The sequence below is a fragment of the Gymnodraco acuticeps genome, unplaced genomic scaffold, assembly GCF_902827175.1.
Source record: "Gymnodraco acuticeps unplaced genomic scaffold, fGymAcu1.1, whole genome shotgun sequence".
Classification (NCBI taxonomy): Eukaryota; Metazoa; Chordata; class Actinopteri; order Perciformes; family Bathydraconidae; genus Gymnodraco; species Gymnodraco acuticeps.
In genome coordinates, this window is record NW_022990081.1 from 144,267 (window position 1) to 162,642 (window position 18,376).

Consider the following 18,376-nt stretch of genomic DNA (forward strand, 5'->3'; position numbering starts at 1 on the left):
GTATGTTTAATGTCCACGTTCCGTTCAAATCAACCCCCGTACCCATTGAAACGTGAAGTTGTTGATGGCATTCGGCCAGTGTTTACCTCTCTGCTTAAACAAGGGGTCATTATTCCGTGTAACGATTCCGGTACGCACTCCAGTGTTTCCTGTCAAAAAGATCAGAGACAAAACCTCCTGACGAGTGGAGATTTGTCCAGGATTTACAGTAAATGCAGCTGGGAATACACCGCTCGTCCCAAGTCCTTATCTGATTCTTTCCTAAGTTCCAGCCTCTGCAGCATTTTTTTACTGTAATAAGATCTCTCAAATGCATTTTTCAGTGTTCCTGTACACAAAGACAGTCAATTTTGTTCACATTTGAATATAAGGGTAAACCTTACAGATTCACACGTTTGTGTCAAGGCTACTGTGTACAACCAGGCATTGTGTGCAAGGTTGGTCTCTCTCCAAGTTTCTAAAGGCATCGCTCTCATACAAGGCCAGTTTGATGACCTCATGATTTGCGCACCCACAGCAGTGTTCATAACACACGGCTGTTGTTATGCTTGTTGTGATGTTACATTACTCCGTTCTCTGCTTGTAATTATGCCGTTACAAGTTTCAAAGTTGTATTTATCATCTGAATTTGCCGAAACAAGTTTGGTATTCTGAAGCCAATACTTTGTTTATTCTAAAACAGATGAAAACAAACGGTCTTTTATACAAAATGGAAATATTATACAAGTAAAACTACATGTTACTTTAATCCCATGTAATTGTAGAATGAACACAGTCTTCCTTTGTATAAGTCAGGTGTTTTGAGTAGTCAAAATTACCTACAAATCATTGTACACATTTGTAAATATTATTTTCCACTTGTTACCATTGTGAGGTTATTTTTATGCAGCGCTGCGTGATTTTGTAGCTAGAATTCAGACTAAGTACTCAGATATTGTACTTGAGTAAAAGTAGAAGTACCAGAGTGGTACAGTAAAAGTCCTGCATTCAAAATGTTCCTCAAGTAAAAGTAGAAAAGTATTCTTATCAAAATATAGTGAAAGTCGCGACAGTAAAAGTAGTCATTGTGCAGATTGGTCCATTTCAGAATAATATATATGATATGTTTTATAATGATTGATCATGAAAGTGTTCTCAAAGCTGGTGAAGGTGCAGCTAGTCTGAATGACTTTGTATACTGCAGGGTAGCTGGTGGATTTACTCCAGGTGGAACTAAAGTCTGATTCAACACTTGATTATATTTCACATCATTCATCCACATCTGTAAAGTAACTAAAGGTATTAAATACATGTAGTGGAGTCAAAGTACACCAGGTACCTCTGACTTATGTTTACTGCCAACCTAAAAGTACTTAAAAAATAGTAATCAATGATGTTTTGAGAAGTTATTTGGCTGATTGTTTTTATATCAGCTCAGCCAGGTTATATGGGGAGCCCATCTACGTACACTCTAAAAACAAATGCTTGGCTTAACAAAGAGAATCAAGGCAATAGGTTGCATCGATGATTATTGAGTTAAGACAACTTCTAATGACATGTTGTTAAAGCAACAAAGTTATTTGAGTTAGGGGAAAAGGCGTTTCCTCTACAATCAGAGGTGTTTTCAATTACCACTTACTTAATAATTGGTAGCATAAACACAAGTTTTTAAGTTGATTACTCCAAACGTTCCAACTTGTTTTACCGTATGATTTAAATGTAATCTTAAGTTGTGTATACTTAATTACCACATGTTGAACATGGACAGATGTTTTTAAGTGGACAGCCATTTGTAAATTAAGTTGCTCCAAATAATATTGTATTCAATCGGGTTTTCCTTTTAGCTTATTCATGTTTTTGCCTTTAAAGAAAGAAATTAATTGATTCCACAACAAAAATATTAGGCAATTCACTTTTTATTTTTGAACTGCAGTTGTTTATTTCAACACATGATGTTTCAATCAGGAGAGTTTGAATTTCGAGTTGTATTTGAATGGCAAAAGATGACGCTCACCTTAAAATGTCCTTTGTATATTTCTATTGTCTTAACTGTGGGAACTTGTCCAGGCTTGTTAAGTGGGAGTGGATTTGAAATCCTTAACTCAAGGTGTAGAACAATTAAGTTATCAAGCCAATTGCATTACAATACCTCAACTTCAATTTAGGTTGAAATCAATTAATGCAGAAATTAGAGTTCAAATGACACAATTAAGTTGATGTAATTACCAACATTATTACATCAAAACAACTTATAAATTAATGTTGCAACTTGAACTGTTTATCTAAATCAATTAACTCACATTTTTATCTTGCAACCAGTGCATTTAATTAAGTGGAGGTGAAAGGTCGCTTGAATTGGGTTTTGAGATGTACAGATCACTCATTTTGATATTAATATTAAACTTAGTTTTCTTTTCTTCAATTTTTCATCCTCGTGTAGAATGCTATCACGAAACACACATTTGGTTGTTTATAGCATAAAGAACATCTGAGTTAATGTGAGGTAGGGAAATACTCACTTGAGTATGTGCATATAAATATGTAATTTACAACAGCTGTAAGATACTTGAAAAGTGCTTGAATTTGATTTTGGAAAAGGTGTAAGAACCCTCTTATTGACCTTTACCTGAGGGCGGTGACGAACACGACTGTGTTGCCGAATTTTCCATTGTGTGCACACCTAGACCGGACTTAAAAGACGTTCCTCTGACCAACGCTGACCTCATTTTGTATGTTGATGGGTCTGCCTGTCGCGACCAAGGGGGCACTAATCGGGTGGGTTTTTCTATTGTTTCAGATTCTGCTGTATTCCGTTCCGGACCAATCCCATGTCCCAGCACAAGCAGCAGAGCTCATCGCACTAACTGAAGCCTGCACGTTTGCAGAAGACAAAACCGTGACTATTTACACTGACTCACGCTATGCTTTTGGGGTAGTGCACGATTTTGTGGCTATTTGGAAGTGTAGACAATTTCTGAAAGCAGTACAGACCCAGTTTCCCTAAGAAATTGGGTCTGCTAATTTACCTGCTGACTCAGCCGCAAAGGAAGAGTCTGATTCCTCTCGCACCTCACGCACCTTACACTCATTTGTTAGAATGCCTGTCTCCTCCTTCACTGACAACATGTCGTCACTTCAGCAGCTAGCTACACCAGTTGAGAAGGCTCGGTGGAAGGCTGCTGGGGCTGTTTTTGACACATGGGTTGGACAATGTGTAAAAAGGGGGGATGTTAGAGGCTATAAATCAGGAGTGGTTCACAAGGGGGGTGAAGCATGCCTAAGTTGCATTATGCAAAATTCATTTGAGCACCTAATGCTGGATTTCATTGAGCTTAGCCCATCAGAGAACATCTTAAATTAGAACAACGGTTCACATTTTGCTAAAGAGGGAACGGCACAATCAAAAAACAAACTAGCAAAATGCTGTGCAGACACAGGTCTGTCATGGACACAAGCTCTGCCCATTGTGCTGATGTACATGCGGATGTGGGAACGAACACGGAGCCAACTCAGCCATTTGAAATCCTTTTTGGGGCTCCTCCACAGATTGGACTCAAGGCTCCAGGATGTCCTCTTCCCTCCACAACTTTGTGTGAGGATGCTATGTTGCTATGTTGTATGTTAACCTGTCATCCACTTTAGCGACTGCCACTGGTCCACTTAACCATCTCCAACCCGGCGACTTCGTGCTGGTCAAGGATTTCCGGAGAAAGAGCTGGAAATCCAATCGTTGGCCCCTACCTGCGTCTGGTCAACCAGACAGCGGTCAAGGTCGCCGAGAGAGAGCTACGTGGGTCCACGCCAGCCACTGCAAGGTCGTAGTCACAGGAAAGGAGAAACGGTAGAAGCAGAAGACAACAAGTGACGTGTCCTAGTCACCAACAAAAGTGGATGACAACAAGTGATGTGTCCTAATCACCAACAGAAGTGGATGACAACAAGTGATGTGTCCTAATCACCAACAGAAGTGGATGACAACAAGTGATGTGTCCTAATCACCAACAGAAGTGGATGACAACAAGTGACGAGTCCTAGTCACCAACAGAAGTAGATGACAACAAGTGATGTGTCCTAGTCACCAACAGAAGTGGATGACAACAAGTGACGTGTCCTAGTCACCAACAGAAGTAGATGACAACAAGTGATGTGTCCTAATCACCAACTTGCACCACACTTGCACTACATACACCAAAACACACTATACACAAGGTGTCACGAGCGAGTGCCAGCTGAGCGGTTCCATATGCTCTCTGGTTCCTCGTTTGTGTTACCGGTGTGCGGAGTCTGACTGTCCGTGTCACAACATCGACCGAGGGAATACACACACACACCCCATGGAGCATTCCCACCTCGTGATGACGGCTCGCCTGGGAAAACGACGACGCAACAGTGAACAATACTACCGGAGAGCCTGGACAATCACAAAATGGTTCCTCTGCATATTTGCCATGATAGTTGTGTTAGGACTAGTCCTATATTTTATGTATCCATGGTCAGCACACAGCATGTCAGCCGAAATCGAGATATCTAAGAGGTACATGGGGAGAGCAGGGCGAACACACGGGCAGAGGGGCTGGTCAAGACAGGGATTGGTAACATTACTCTAAGGGATGGGGAAGATAGCACAGTGCAGTTACGGTGTTTACAATATCTCGTATTGCATATTCAGTGTCCCTGGAAGAATCCTTTCTAACGTAGCATTCCCTGATGTTAACCATATTTCCCTCCAACTGGCCTGGCCCAGTGATGCTGGGTTTGGATAGGTACATGTACTCTAGTGGATTTGAATCCAGCCGTCACTGTCCTCACGTCCTTAATGTACACGACACATCATTACCCAGAGTTCCAACACCACGAACACCACAAGGTAAAAAGCCCATAACATACCTTACAAGTTCGGCTAGAGAACCTCACTTACGAGACAACGCAAGGATTCCAGGTCATGCCCCATTCATAATAGCCTCTAGGAACATGCTCATGCAGCAATTTGCTCTTGACCTGTGTCATATTATATGTCTGTTTGATTATCCCAATACTGAAGAAGTGCGTTTCCAGCATGGGATCTTTAGCTTTCGTTCAGTATACTGCTATCCCATTACAAGACAATCCTTTGCGCCACAGTGAGATGAACCAGCTAGAATCAGAAGAGTCTGATTCCGACACTACAATATAATCAATATAATCATGTGTATCAAGTGTACTCTCCTCTACTGCTTACATTATATTGGAGTCTGTCCTTCACACAAACAGCCAGTTTTCTATGATATATTTGTGATGTGTTTACTTAAACCAGTGATGGAGTGTATTCATTGATGTGTTATATCAGTCTATCCTGTCATTTGTTTTTTATTGATCAAGTATGATCAAAAGGGGGGAATGTAGTGGACATTTTATTATATCCTGATATGTTAAAACCAAATGCTTCTCATTTGGTTTAGATGTGCTGTGTGCTCTATCTATCCTACTTCAAGGCCACAGAGCTGTTTTGGCTACTGGGTTGAGACTCACACAAAGTCACACGAGAACTTCTACAGCTCAAGGCCAGGTGTTTAATAACAATGTGACCGTGTGAAGACAGATTTCTTACCTTCTCATCATTTCTACTATATAAGCTTTGCTACTATATTGAACTGCGCACACTCGCGCAGACTATCCTATACTCTGTGAGACCTGTGTCTATATTTTATTGTATCTGATGTTTGTTTGAGGCCTCGAATAAACATCACCAGAAAGACAACTGTCTGATTCACCATTTATTTGTTTTCTGACTTGTACTCTACAGTATTGGGGTTTTTAGATTTCCATAACACCTGTTGGTGGCGAGTGTGTGCATATTAAGTAGTTATTGTCTAGTCTTGTTTTTGACCTCGTTGTTTAACCGGCTTTAGCAATCGCAAAATGTCACGGCAGCTGATCGTCCGAAGCTTTTTTAATAAGCCCAGTAATTGTGATGGTGTGGATAAACGAGGTGAAAAGAGGGATTGATGCGGTGGAGGATGAAGGACAAGCCAGTAAGACTAAAACTGACAACGTTCAGCCAGCGGCAGAGGGTCAAGCAAGTGGCAAGGAGTTCAAGCGGGAGTACCGGGTTCAGTGGGAGCAAGAGTTTAAGTGGCGGAGGAGGGAAGATGGCAAAATGTTCTGCGACATCTGTAGAAAAGCTAAGATGAGTAACGGATTTGTCCGAGGGTGCACGGCAGTGGCGGTTCTAGAACATTTTACATGGGGGGGCAAAGGGGAGGCAAGAGGTCATTATATACAGGTATTTTATACTGTATATAACCTATTTATTGTTAATTCATGCCCTAACACAAGTGTTCTTAATGCACAAGAGAAACAAGGTGTTCAGACAAACTATCGGGTGCCCTTTGAGTCCCCCAAGCTTACCTCAACCATTTTAAATGAAAGGAAACTACTAAATTTATTTTAAAGCAATGAATTAATGGAACAGGTTGTTTTGCATTACAATGTAAAATTAAATATATATTTTGTTTTAAAAAAAATTGGTTGTCTTAGACCAGGGGTGCCCAACCAGTCGGGAGATTCCCAGTCGATCGCGAGATGTGTCTAAAAATAGAACAACAATATTCTGTTTTATCGTTAATGTCCTGTAACATAATCTTCCTGTGCCAGAATAATGCACTTGAACGCATCAAAGCTTTGGGATTGGCCGCCGTGACCCCATGTGTCGGGGCGTGGCTAGTGGGCAGTGCACTAATTCGCTAACGTTGTCAACAGGAGTGACAGTCCGCACACAAACAAGACCGCAATTATGGCAGAAGCAAAACATATATAATTTTAACTCCGAGTGGGAGGATGATTATTTTTGTATTTATTCCAATTCAAAGTCCATCTGAAGAAGGGTAATTTAGGAGCGGCATTTCAAAACAGTGCACAAACGCTACGAGACGGAATTCCCTCCTAATTCTGCCCTACGCTCCCAAAAGGGGAGGGGCCTGAAAGGACAGCTAAATGCACAGCAGTCCATTTTCACCAGGCCCAACAACAAGAGCAAGGCTGCTAGCAGAGCATCTTATCGTGTCCGTCACGTTCTTGCGAAACACATCTAGTCTTTCAAAGACGGCGAAGTTGTGAAAGAAGCTTTCCTGGAGGCTGCCGACGCGCTTTTTGGGGACAGTAAAAAACGGTAGCATTTCAACAGGTTTTTGATATAATAAAAACTCAAGTTAGATACCGTTATTAATCAGCTGTAAGTTTGAGTTTGTTTGAACTTATTCATTATAATTATTGTACAAAATGGTATAAGAATGCAAACTTAAATTGATTATAGTCTATTATCAATTCAGGTTAAGAAACTAGTGTTGCTTGCATCCTATTTTAAAGGCATTTCTTTTTATACTCTACTAAAATGCAACAAAAAAGGGTTTGATTCTATTAATGTTGTCTTTTTTATTGCACTTTGGCAGCAGATTCCTGTGTAGCTTCAGATCTGAGTTCTCTTATTAGTAAGCCTCATTTATACTTTTGTAGCAAAACTATTTTTATATAATGGCAAAGAAAGGGTTCAGAGTCTTTCCTTTTTTCCCTGTGTCATATGTGGCAGCACTGTTCAATGTTTCTTGAAAACATTACCCACTGTAGTATGTGACGTGTGAATAAACTCCAACTCTGTATCAACAACACTGTTGTGTAACTTCAGTTAAATACTTGTATGTGTGTAGATTAGAAAGAGGTAAGATAAAGGATCTGCAGGATTTTATGAAGTATTCATCGTACAAAGGTCAGTTTTATACAAGTAGAAGTGTGTATTTACCTGGTAGTAGGCTGTCAGTAATGTCCTCTCTATTTGGACTGGTAGATCTCGGCAGACTGGCAACTTTAAAAGTAGCTCTCGGTTAAAAAAAGGTTGGGCACCCCTGTCTTAGACAGACATATTTGCATGTCCTCACTAAGCATTATTACATATTAATTTAATATTAAACAAATCAAAATGGCCAATTATCCCAAAATGTTGCTGCTAATATAATCATATGCTTGTCAACTTTAACTGATCAAAAATCTATTCTGAATAAATACTTGAATTATCTATGAAATGGCAATATTGTCCCTCAGTTTGTTTCAACCCCGTCACGCCATACCATTTACCCTCCTATTAAAATAATGGATCAGTCCATGTGTGATCTGCATTGAGGGAATTACATCACAAAAGTTTCTTCTCTTACCTATATTTCAGTTTTTGTATTTTCAGAATAAGATTGATAAACTCAACATTTCAATATGTTGTATGAATTAATAATAGTAAATAATTAATAGTTTTGAAAAATATTACAATGTTGTAATGTCCTTGACTTCCATGTGGTGCCATATCTTAGCTAAACAAGGTCTCATGCCTACTTTTTGTCAAAAACTTCAACCCTGTTACATTTTTTCAAGGAAATTCCTAGTAATTATTTATATTTTGTGCCTGAGGTGGGAACATGTAAGTAGTCCACTACCAGATGTTATGACCAAACATTTTGGTTTCATTTTTCAAAGATATAAAGACCCAAAAGACACCCGATTCAGAGAATACTCAGAATTATGCATACTGTACTTAATTATAATTAAGTACACAAATGACATCACCCATCTCTTCAGAGAGCTACAGGTGACCTGTGCAGCAACACATTTCAATCAATATTTGTCAATACTAAGAGCTGCTAGATTGTGCTGCTGTAATTGAATATGTAAGGAGAATAAGAACATACCATGTGGTCCAGCTGGAGTCTCCTCTGCCTCCTGATCCCTGCCTCTGGCCCTCTTTCTGATACTTCATCTTTATTCCTCACATATATTTCTTCTTCTTCACTAATGTCTTCATCTCCTCCTCTTCCTCCTGCTCTGACCCTCCTGGTCTCTTAATCTCCTCCTGCTCTGACCCTCCTGGTCTCTTCATCTCTCTTTTCCTTTTCCTCTTTCTGTTCGTCCTGATCACTTCTCATAAATGTCTTTTTGTTGTTGTTGAATCACTCCTATACTCTGGCCTGCAAGAGTCTACTTGTGAAAAGCACTGGTACAAATGCTTGTATAACTTTACACGTTAGGGCCATGTAGCCTAGATAATATGTAGCATATCATAAATATAACATCAGAAAGTATTGATCAAGCGCACACAGGCAGCTGTGTTTGGATCCAGTTTTTACGGTAAAGGATGTATCCTGGTTTCATTGATCTGGCCTCATGGCTGTGATGTGTAGTTTACGTGGATTTAATAGTAGGCTACCGCGTACTTTAGCAAAGTGATCGATCTCCCAGCTAACGCTGTCTGCGCAGTATTTTGTAACGTAATGCCCCAAACAGCGCCCATCTGTTAAACGCTATCGATTCAAACGGCAGCGTTTTATTCATATTTAGTTTCAAGCTCTCGTCCTTAGTAAAAACAAAACTAGTGGAAAGGGAAATGCTCCCAGGGGTAGCTGATCCATAGGTGCTGGGACAGCTCGCTCACTCTCTGCAGCGGTGTGAGCCGCGGTCTGTGTGAACGCCGCTCCGCAGTTTAATGCAGGGCCGTAGCTGCGTTTTTAACGGGCCTAAAATGATATTTAAAATGATTCAATTTTAACTAATGTAATGCTTGTTTTGTTGCTTGAGAAGCTTGTGGAAATAGTGTAGGTTTGTTTTAGTACAGTTTTAGGGAAACAAAAGTTAGGGGGGCAGCTGGGGGGGCAAGGCAGCTGCCCCCCCTTTCCCCCCCGTAGATCCGCCTCTGGTGCACGGCGATGCAGAAATCAGCGTTCAGGCTACAGCAGGTCAATTGAGTTGTTCTTGTAAATGTTTTGTTCATATTCTGATTGTAATTGTCTCATTTAAAACGATGGCATTGTTCATATTTGCCTGTTTAGGCACAATGGTCGTGGTGTTTTTAGCGGCCTCTGCCCCCTCTGCTGTGCCGTCAGTGCAGGAAATCATTCATGTTCGTGTTGACATGAAAAGTGACCACACGGTCGGTGTCTCTGTTCATCTTTTTTTTTCTCCGTGCCCTTAAAAGTTCTGTATGAATCATTAAAAAAAAATGAATGAATGAGCATTTGCTGCTCAGTACCCAAACATAAATATTAAATATGTCTCATCTCATCATTAAAACATGAAAAATAAAATGACGGGTAATAATGGCTTATGACGGAAATGTTACGATCCTGTCCGTCAAAATGACGGACAACGAAAAAGTCTAACGCAACCACTGGTGTGGAGGCAGTAAAGGGTGAACAGGAGATGGAGAGAGAGGCTGGATCGTCTGCAGCAGCCGTCTGGTTTCCTCCGTCTGATCATGAAGCGTCCGGAGCTGATCCTCCACCTCGCCGCCAGACAACAGAGAGGAGAAGTCTCCATCTGCAGGGAAACACAAGACTCAAACCTCCTGGATCTCAAGGCCTGGTAGTGATTCATTTGTTAAGATATCTACTATGATAAGATGGTGTGAATGGCTGCAGTACTTTGAGCTGCTTTTGGTGGATCTTGTCCCCACTACGGTTTAAAATGGATCAAGAAACGTTCACTAAATAATGAGGACGCTTTTAGAAAGGTTGTTTCGCACAGCAGACAATTTAAAAATGTAGGAGAAACACATTTACTTCGTCTAAAAAAGTAACAGAGAAAAGGGGAAAACCCTAGCCTACTGATTATTAAAGGTCCCATGTCGTGCTTTTCTGGTTATTACCCGTCCCCTTGTGTTATGAAGCTTGTTCTGCATGTAACGGTCTGCAGAGTCACAAACCCTCAAAGTACATCCTGTAGCGAGTACAACTCTAACACAGAGAAGACCTGTCTGTGCTGCCCCAGAACGCCTCCTTGGACATTTCTCTTTTTCCATTTGTTTCTTCCGGGAACCAAGTGACGTAACGACGACCCCTCCGTCACGGACTTCCTCACACTCAATCTTTTCTCAGCTGCAGCTCCGCCGATTTCTCCTCCCTGAGACGGCGGGACGCGGCGAGGCTGTGAGTCGGTGTAGGGTTAGGGTAATGTTGTGAATCGAGTGGCCTGTGTTCGTCGTCCATAACATACGCCTGCCCATACCATAACCCCACCACCACCATGGGCCACTCAATTCACAACATTACCCTAACCTTAATCCTACCCCTCACACCAGATACTGACTGGTTTTCGGACCCCCCCAGACCCCCCCAATAAAGCAAAACTGCACGTTTCAGAGTGGCCTTCTATTGTGGCCAGCCTAAGGCACACCTGTGCAATAATCATGCTGTCTAATCAGCATCTTGATATGCCACACCTGTGAGGTGGGATGGATTATCTCGGCAAAGGAGAAGTGCTCACTATCACAGATTTTTTCAGATTTGTGAACAATATTTGAGAGAAATGGTTATTTTGTGTTTATAGAAAATGTTTTAGATCTTTGAGTTCATCTCATGAGAAATGGGAGCAAAAACAAAAGTGTTGCGTTTATATTTTTGTTCAGTGTACTTTACAGAGACGCTGGATGAGAAACCAATGTGAGTTTAAATCTATTCTAGTAGACCTCAACAATGGAATTATGATCAGTAGAAATGGCCATGACCTGGGACCTTTAACGGTTTACCAAAAAGGCCAAAACAAGACCGAAGTAGGAAAAGGGAATACAATAACAAAGAGAGATGCAAAACGTCTGCCAAAGCGTAAAGCAACCAAAAAGAGACCGGATATAACCATAAAGACACAAAGTCTAATAGGAGATGCAAAATGACCAAAAAGAAATGCAAAAGTACTAAAAAGGAACAAAACAATGAACAAAACACCAAAAATGAAAGAGAAATTGACCACAAAAGGATGCAAAATGTCTACAGTGCAAAACATCCAGAAGGAGCCAGGATTAGAACACAGTAAAACACATGAGTCCAAAAGAGTCCAAAAGAACTTCAACACAAAGTGACGCCCGAGGGTAGAACGAATACAAACCTGTCTTGAGGTTGGATATCGTCACTAAGCCAAGCTGCTGGAACTTTAAATCTTTATTTTGGAGAAACACCGACAGGTACTCCAACATGGCGACGTAGTGAGGCTTCAGCAGCTGGAGCGTCTCTCCTGGTAGAAGAGTATGAAGACACCGTTTCATAAACCAATCTGTTTACTTCTATCAGGTCGTCATACTTTCACAGAACATTACCTGTCATTTCCAGTCTGCTGATGACGGCCGCACTGTTGTACGATAACTGAGGGTTTTGTGATCGTCCCGATAACTTCACAAGTCTGGAAACGTGCTCTGATGTTATCATGACCGACAACTCAGACTGAAGTGGATCTGAAGAAGAAAGTGAAGGATTATGGCTGATTACAAAACAGATAAAGGATGTCTTTGGGTTTGATCCCACATAGAAAGAGCTAACCAGAACAGACCAATACTAGTTTGAGTCCAGGTCCCTCACGTTGTGTCATGAGGTTTTGCAAGCATGACGTCAGATGTATTAAAGTGTCATCAGTCAGAGACGGAGACAGAAGAGCGCCGAGGAGTCCTGACAAACAGCGAGCCTCCATCACAGCCTGGATAACAAAGACGGATTATACTCAGGCGCGTTGTGTATTTTTACTGCAGGCGTTAAATCATGAGTTTTACCTGCTGACCCTCGCTGCAGCTGCTCAGGTCAGTGATGATCCTGCAGCTGTGTGTGATGATGACGGAGCTGCATGTGGGATGAAGAAGCAGCTGACCCACTTCCTCCAGCAGACCCTCGCTCACCAGGACGGCCTGCAATCAAACCAGGGAGATATTATCAAACCTGGGATAAAAACAGAGCAGCAAATGGTTTTGATTGGACATCGACTGATTACTAGTTCAAGGTCATGAAAAAGGAAGGAATGTCCGGCAAAGAAATATCCTTGTTCTTTGGAATGACCTCTGCTTGAAGCTATTGCTCACATTTCTTGTTGGTAAGTCACTAAGGGACACAACTCATTAGGAAAACCACATGTCTGGATGCAGAACAGACACTCCGAATGACTACAGCGACTGAAACAAGGCACAAGACAACACAAATGATAGGAAACACAAATGTCTACAAAAAGATTCAGAATGGCCGAAAAAATATGCAAAAACTAGATCAAAGAACAAACGAAAGAGAATATGATTCTAAGAGGACGATGTTCTACAAAGATATGCAACATTTAAAAAGTCCAAGAGAAACAAAACGACTGCAAAGAGATGCAGAACCACCGAAATGAGACACAACAACGAGAAGTCACAAAGAGGCGAAAAATGTCTATTAACACAACCAAAAAAGACAAAGTCTAAAAAGAGACAGAATATGACGCCGAATGACCAAAAAGAGAGAAACAACAGAAAAGACAGAATATGACAAACAAGAGACACTAAACCGCCACAAGGGATCGCCAAACATCGACAAAGACATCATATAAACGTCTTGAATCTGTGGCTCTTGTTAGGTAGGAGGCGTTCACGTCTGAAGCCCATTGTGTCGTTATTAATCCATGTGTAGAGGCCAAGCGGCAAACTCTGGGGAACAGCCGGGACGCCAATACGGAAGTGCCACACACTGCAGTTCATACATGGGCCACTAGGGACTGGCTGCAGAAAGGAGCCATTTCCATAGATCCCCATGTTAAAATGCCCAACTTTACAGCAGAAAAAAACATGTTTCTACCCATGGATGCAATAAATATTATTATCGATATAGTTAGATTTCACCTTCATGATTATGAATCTGTGAGTGAATTGTTTTCTAACACGACCCTTTTATTTATATTAGCTCTTAAAGTGTTTGCATAAATTAGGGTGTGGTCACTTTGATGGACACGTACATGCCTCACTGTCAGCTAACAGCAACTTGTCCACTCTGCTAGGCTACAACCATAGAGGCTACAACGTTAGTTAGTCATAGTACTGTACTTGACCCTTTAGCTTTAGCCGTGTTCGTGGTGATTGTGCTTTTTAGGGAATATTGTTACAAATACCAGACAATTAAAATGTCATGCTGTGCGCTTGAATGTACTAACAGAACTTCCAAGAAGTCTAAAATGATAATATTATACATGTTAACCCCGTTCGCAGGTGTTTGTGTGCTTGGTAGCTTAGCTTGTTACTTATTAGCCAGCTAAGGACGTAACACTTTATGCATACATATACATTTTAGTTTATGATTCAGCCTTGGGTAAGACTTTTATAGTCGATGGCTATGGCGCCCATAATGCTAAACGGGAGCAAATGTTTATAGGGGACCCAATTATCCCAGTGGTGGCCGCTGGAGCTAACGGAGCCGCAGGGGGCTAGCTCCAGCCGGCGTCCCGGAGCTAGCCCACTGCGGCTCCGTTAGGTCCGGGCGGTGGAGTCCGTCTTTTCTCAACGTGTGAATGACAAGCATTAAGAATAACAAAATATAGCTAATTCTCTTGCAGATTGTCTCATTTGATTATGAAGGTAACGTTTATATAGGGGAACTACACTGTTAGCAGTAACTTGGTATGCATGTTAGCTTAGCTTCTTAGCCTGAGCTAGCTCTGTTTACTTCCAGTTCGGAGGCAGCAGGTCCCGCCTCGGCTCCGCCTCTTTGCCCTTATTTGGAGAAGGCGGGATTAGACTCTGACGTCACTGTCGAGCCGTTAGTGGCCGACTCCGCCTACTAAGGGCTTCACGGCAACTCTGCAGAATCCTATGGGTGACGTCACGGACACTACGTCCATTTATATATACAGTCTATGGTCGTAACCACATGCGTGTGTAGAGGCCAAGCCAACGCTTTCAGCCTCTGAGGATCCGCTATGTTGCGCAATTGACACAAAGTTTGCTGCTGAATAAAAGTCTGAAACAAAGTTTCCAGTTCGATACAGTCCATGCATTTCCTTTCACTGGTTTCCATTTAACTTGCTTCTTTCTCTCATTCACCGTACACGATATTACGGTTCACACAATACCTTTTCCATGTTTGTAATTCCGTGTGTGTGTGTGGTCCGCGTGTGTGTGAGTTCTCAGTGTGTGTGTGTGTTCTCCGTGTGTGTGTGTGTGTGTGTTCTCCGTGTGTGTGTGTGTGTTCTCCGTGTGTGGTCAAAAACTGTATGGCCTTCCGGCGGAACCTCTAACCACAAACATAGGTTCGTACCTTTATAGTGACCGTGTTAATTGGCTCCTACACCATGATCTAACCACTAATGTTTAACAATGAATATTATAATGATCCCGCTGTGGAGGAAACCTCACTTTGTTCGGTGTGTGTGAAGTCAGCGCAGACAGCAGTGTGACGGCCGACTCTCTCCACTCAGCAGAGGATGTCTTCAGCAGGGACTGCAGAGGCAACACACAGTCCAGCTCCATCAGCTGCTCCTGGATCAGATCTACACACAACAACACACAGTCCAGCTCCATCAGCTGCTCCTGGATCAGATCTACACACAACAACACACAGTCCAGCTCCATCAGCTGCTCCTGGATCAGATCTACACACAACAACACACAGTCCAGCTCCATCAGCTGCTCCTGGATCAGATCTACATCCAACAACACACAGTCCAGCTCCATCAGCTGCTCCTGGATCAGATCTACGCACAACACACAGTCCGGATCCATCAGCTGCTCCTGGATCAGATCTACGCACAACACACAGTCCGGATCCATCAGCTGCTCCTGGATCAGATCTACACACAACAACACACAGTCCGGATCCATCAGCTGCTCCTGGATCAGATCTACATCCAACAACACACAGTCCAGCTCCATCACATAGCCTTCAAGCGAGCCTCCAAATGGGCGCCACATCACGGCTACGGCGTGCGGTGAAGACTCACAATTGGCTCAGATGTCTGGAGGGCTGCCTCGTTATCAGACCATCTGAAGTTTGGTGGTGTTTGGACCATTTACCATTGAGTTACGTCGACATCGTGCTTCATGGCGAGTTCGTCTTTCCATGGCAATATGATGAGATGATCAGATTTGACGTAGAGCTGTTCAGGGCCGGAGCGTTAACTATCATGTGACGTTTGGACTATGTACTTTTGACTTGTGACAACATCGGGTTTTATTGTTGTTTATTGTTTTGTTTAGTTTGTACTGTTTCTGTTTTTATAATGATTATTGCGAGTTTGTGTTTCCATGGCAACACCATAAGTCTAAACCAAACTATTTCAGTGACATCACTTATGACATCCTGACACACTGAAGCGATGACATCATTGGCTTTGATGAATGTTCCGTCACAGAAGATCAAAGAGATCTGTGATGTCATGATGATGTCACAGAAGATCAAAGAGATCTGTGATGTCATGATGATGTCACAGGAGATCAAAGAGATCTGTGATGTCATGATGATGTCACAGGAGTCTGAAGGAAGACTGCAAGGGCTGTGATGTGCATTCACTCCACACTCTTCACTCCAGAGCTGTAAGTGGTGACACGCATTCAGACCACCTTCGCAGACTTCTACACAGAACACTTCTTCCAAAGAGAAATATATTATTCTACCTACGCACAACACAAGTCTACAGACGGTGCCATGGATAGAAGAAGCCACCAGAACAACAGGGGAAACCCCAGGCCATTCGACCATGGAGCTGAAGCGGATCGAGCTTACAGGCAGGTCCACTGCAGAAACGGCCAGATAAACGGCCTGGAGGAGTATCGTGGGGCATTTCAGGAGGAGAGGACGACATTTTGCCACAGTATGCGCAAACAAAAAGACAAGGTCAAACGTCTCGAGGAGCTCCTGAGCTACAGGGACTCAGGGCTCCACAAAGAGAACAAAAGGCTGGTTGACACCATCATGGAGCATGAGGCAGAAATCTCACGTCTGAATGGGAATATTGAAAATGCAGAATGCCAACACAAGAGGCAGCTGGACCAAATTGTGGCAAGGCATGAGGCAGAGAAAGGAAATGTCTCGGACGAGAAGGACCAGGCGACATCTGACAGCGAGAACAATGATGCTCCCCTGCAGTGTGACCCAGAGATCATCAAACTGAGGATGAGGAAAGGGGAGACCATGAAAGAGCTGATAAGAAAAGGGGAAGAACTCCTTGAGTGTGTGACCATCTTGGAGGATAGAAACAGCGGTCTGGAGGAGAAGATGGAAGCTGCAGAGCTTCAACACAAAGAGCAGCTGGAAGACACAGTGGCATGGTATGAGACACAGAAACAGAAGCTCTCAGACCAACACAGCGAGGCCAACCTGGTGACTTTAAACCTGCTGCAGAGAAGAGAGGAACAACTCCTTCAATGCGAGGAAAAGGTCACCAAGAGCCTGGCCGAAAAGACTCTCACCTGGGAGAGTGAGAAGCAAGAGATGGTGATGAAGTTGAAAGAGGTGGAGAAGAAGAACAATTACCAGGCCAGTAGAAACAAGACCTTGGAGACGGAATTCCTACAGATGGAGGCCCAGTTGAAAAGGCAAGAGGAAGAGTTCTCTAAAGACCTGGCCGATAAGAGTCACACCTGGGAGACTGAGAAGCAACAGATGGAGACAACACTAAATGAGGTGACTCAGGAAAAGAACGACATGGCCAAGGTAACCCTGACCTTGGAGACTGAGTTCAAACAGGTGGAGGCTAAATTAAAGCAGGTGGAAAAGGAGAAAGATCGCCTGGCCGAGAATAACCTAGGCTGGGAGACGGCCGTCAAACAGCTGAAAGAACAGATGAGAGAGCAGGAGGAGAAGTTCTCCAAAGACCTGGCTGAAAAACAGCTGAACTGGGAGCAGTTTGTCCAACGCAAGGAGACGGATGTCAAGCAGTTGGAAAACCAATTGGAAGAGCAGAAGAAGAAGCTCTCCAAAGACCTGGCCCAGAAACACCAGAGCATGGAGACCAAGCTTCATCTGACGGAGACACAACTGAAACAGGTGGAGGAGCAGAGGGACGACCTGGCTCATAGAAGACTGAGCTGGGCAACGACTGAGAAAAAGATGGAGGAGGAAAAGAAACTTCTGGAAGACCTCTGTCTTCACATGAAGAATAAGAGCAGAGGTTTCTTCTCTCACAGAAGGGGGGAGACTGAGGATAGAGACGTTGCCTTGCAGAAAATGATAAGCAAGATGCAAGAGAAGGAGATGAGGAAGAAAGCCAAAGGCACGAGAAACACCTCCTCAGAGAAGATGGAGAAAGCTTCTGGTGATTCAGCTCCAGCTGGACAACAGTAACTCCCTGCCTCCATTTCCCTCACCTCCTTCCTCACCCCCTCCTTCACTTTTTGCTCAGATAGGGTTTTCTCCTGGAGCTCAGGTTTTCCAGAAATCCATATTAATAAGGATTAAAAAAAACACATCAACAATAAGTCCCTCCTCCATTTCCCTCACCTCACTCCACCCTCCAAAGCGTCTTTGAATTCAAGAAAAGCGCTATATAAATGTAATGTATTGTTGGATCTTCCCCCGCATACAGTGTTCCTGAAGTGCAAGTCGAAACAACATTTCAGAAAACACTACAGCATTTCACATTTTACAGAACGGGTATTCCTTTAAGGAGAACA

At 42.7% G+C, this 18,376-nt stretch overlaps 2 protein-coding genes across 4 annotated transcripts in view; one reads left to right on the forward strand and one right to left on the reverse strand.

The window, feature by feature from the left end:
• Positions 1-9,641: 9,641 nt before the first annotated feature.
• The window catches only part of LOC117546086 (vacuolar protein 8-like), a 61,808-nt gene continuing 53,073 nt past the window's right edge, over positions 9,642-18,376 (reverse strand). For all 3 annotated transcript variants that reach the window (XM_034216174.1, XM_034216175.1, XM_034216173.1), the window contains 6 exons: positions 15,122-15,255; positions 12,527-12,658; positions 12,339-12,453; positions 12,080-12,214; positions 11,872-11,997; positions 9,642-10,308 (listed from right to left, as the gene is read on the reverse strand). In XM_034216174.1, the coding sequence (XP_034072065.1) occupies positions 10,148-10,308; positions 11,872-11,997; positions 12,080-12,214; positions 12,339-12,453; positions 12,527-12,658; positions 15,122-15,255 (803 nt within the window). In that variant the 3' untranslated portion in view covers positions 9,642-10,147. The remainder of the gene's footprint in view (positions 10,309-11,871; positions 11,998-12,079; positions 12,215-12,338; positions 12,454-12,526; positions 12,659-15,121; positions 15,256-18,376) is intronic.
• LOC117546089 (myosin-10-like) lies at positions 15,874-18,314 on the forward strand. The gene has a single exon (XM_034216178.1). It carries the CDS (start codon positions 16,410-16,412, stop codon positions 18,045-18,047), a length of 1,638 nt encoding a protein of 545 aa, XP_034072069.1. The 5' UTR covers positions 15,874-16,409; the 3' UTR covers positions 18,048-18,314.

Bases quoted from the DNA above. Each gene is read 5' to 3' on its own strand.
- LOC117546089 (XM_034216178.1), top strand. From the start codon at position 16,410: ATGGATAGAAGAAGCCACCAGAACAACAGGGGAAACCCCAGGCCATTC.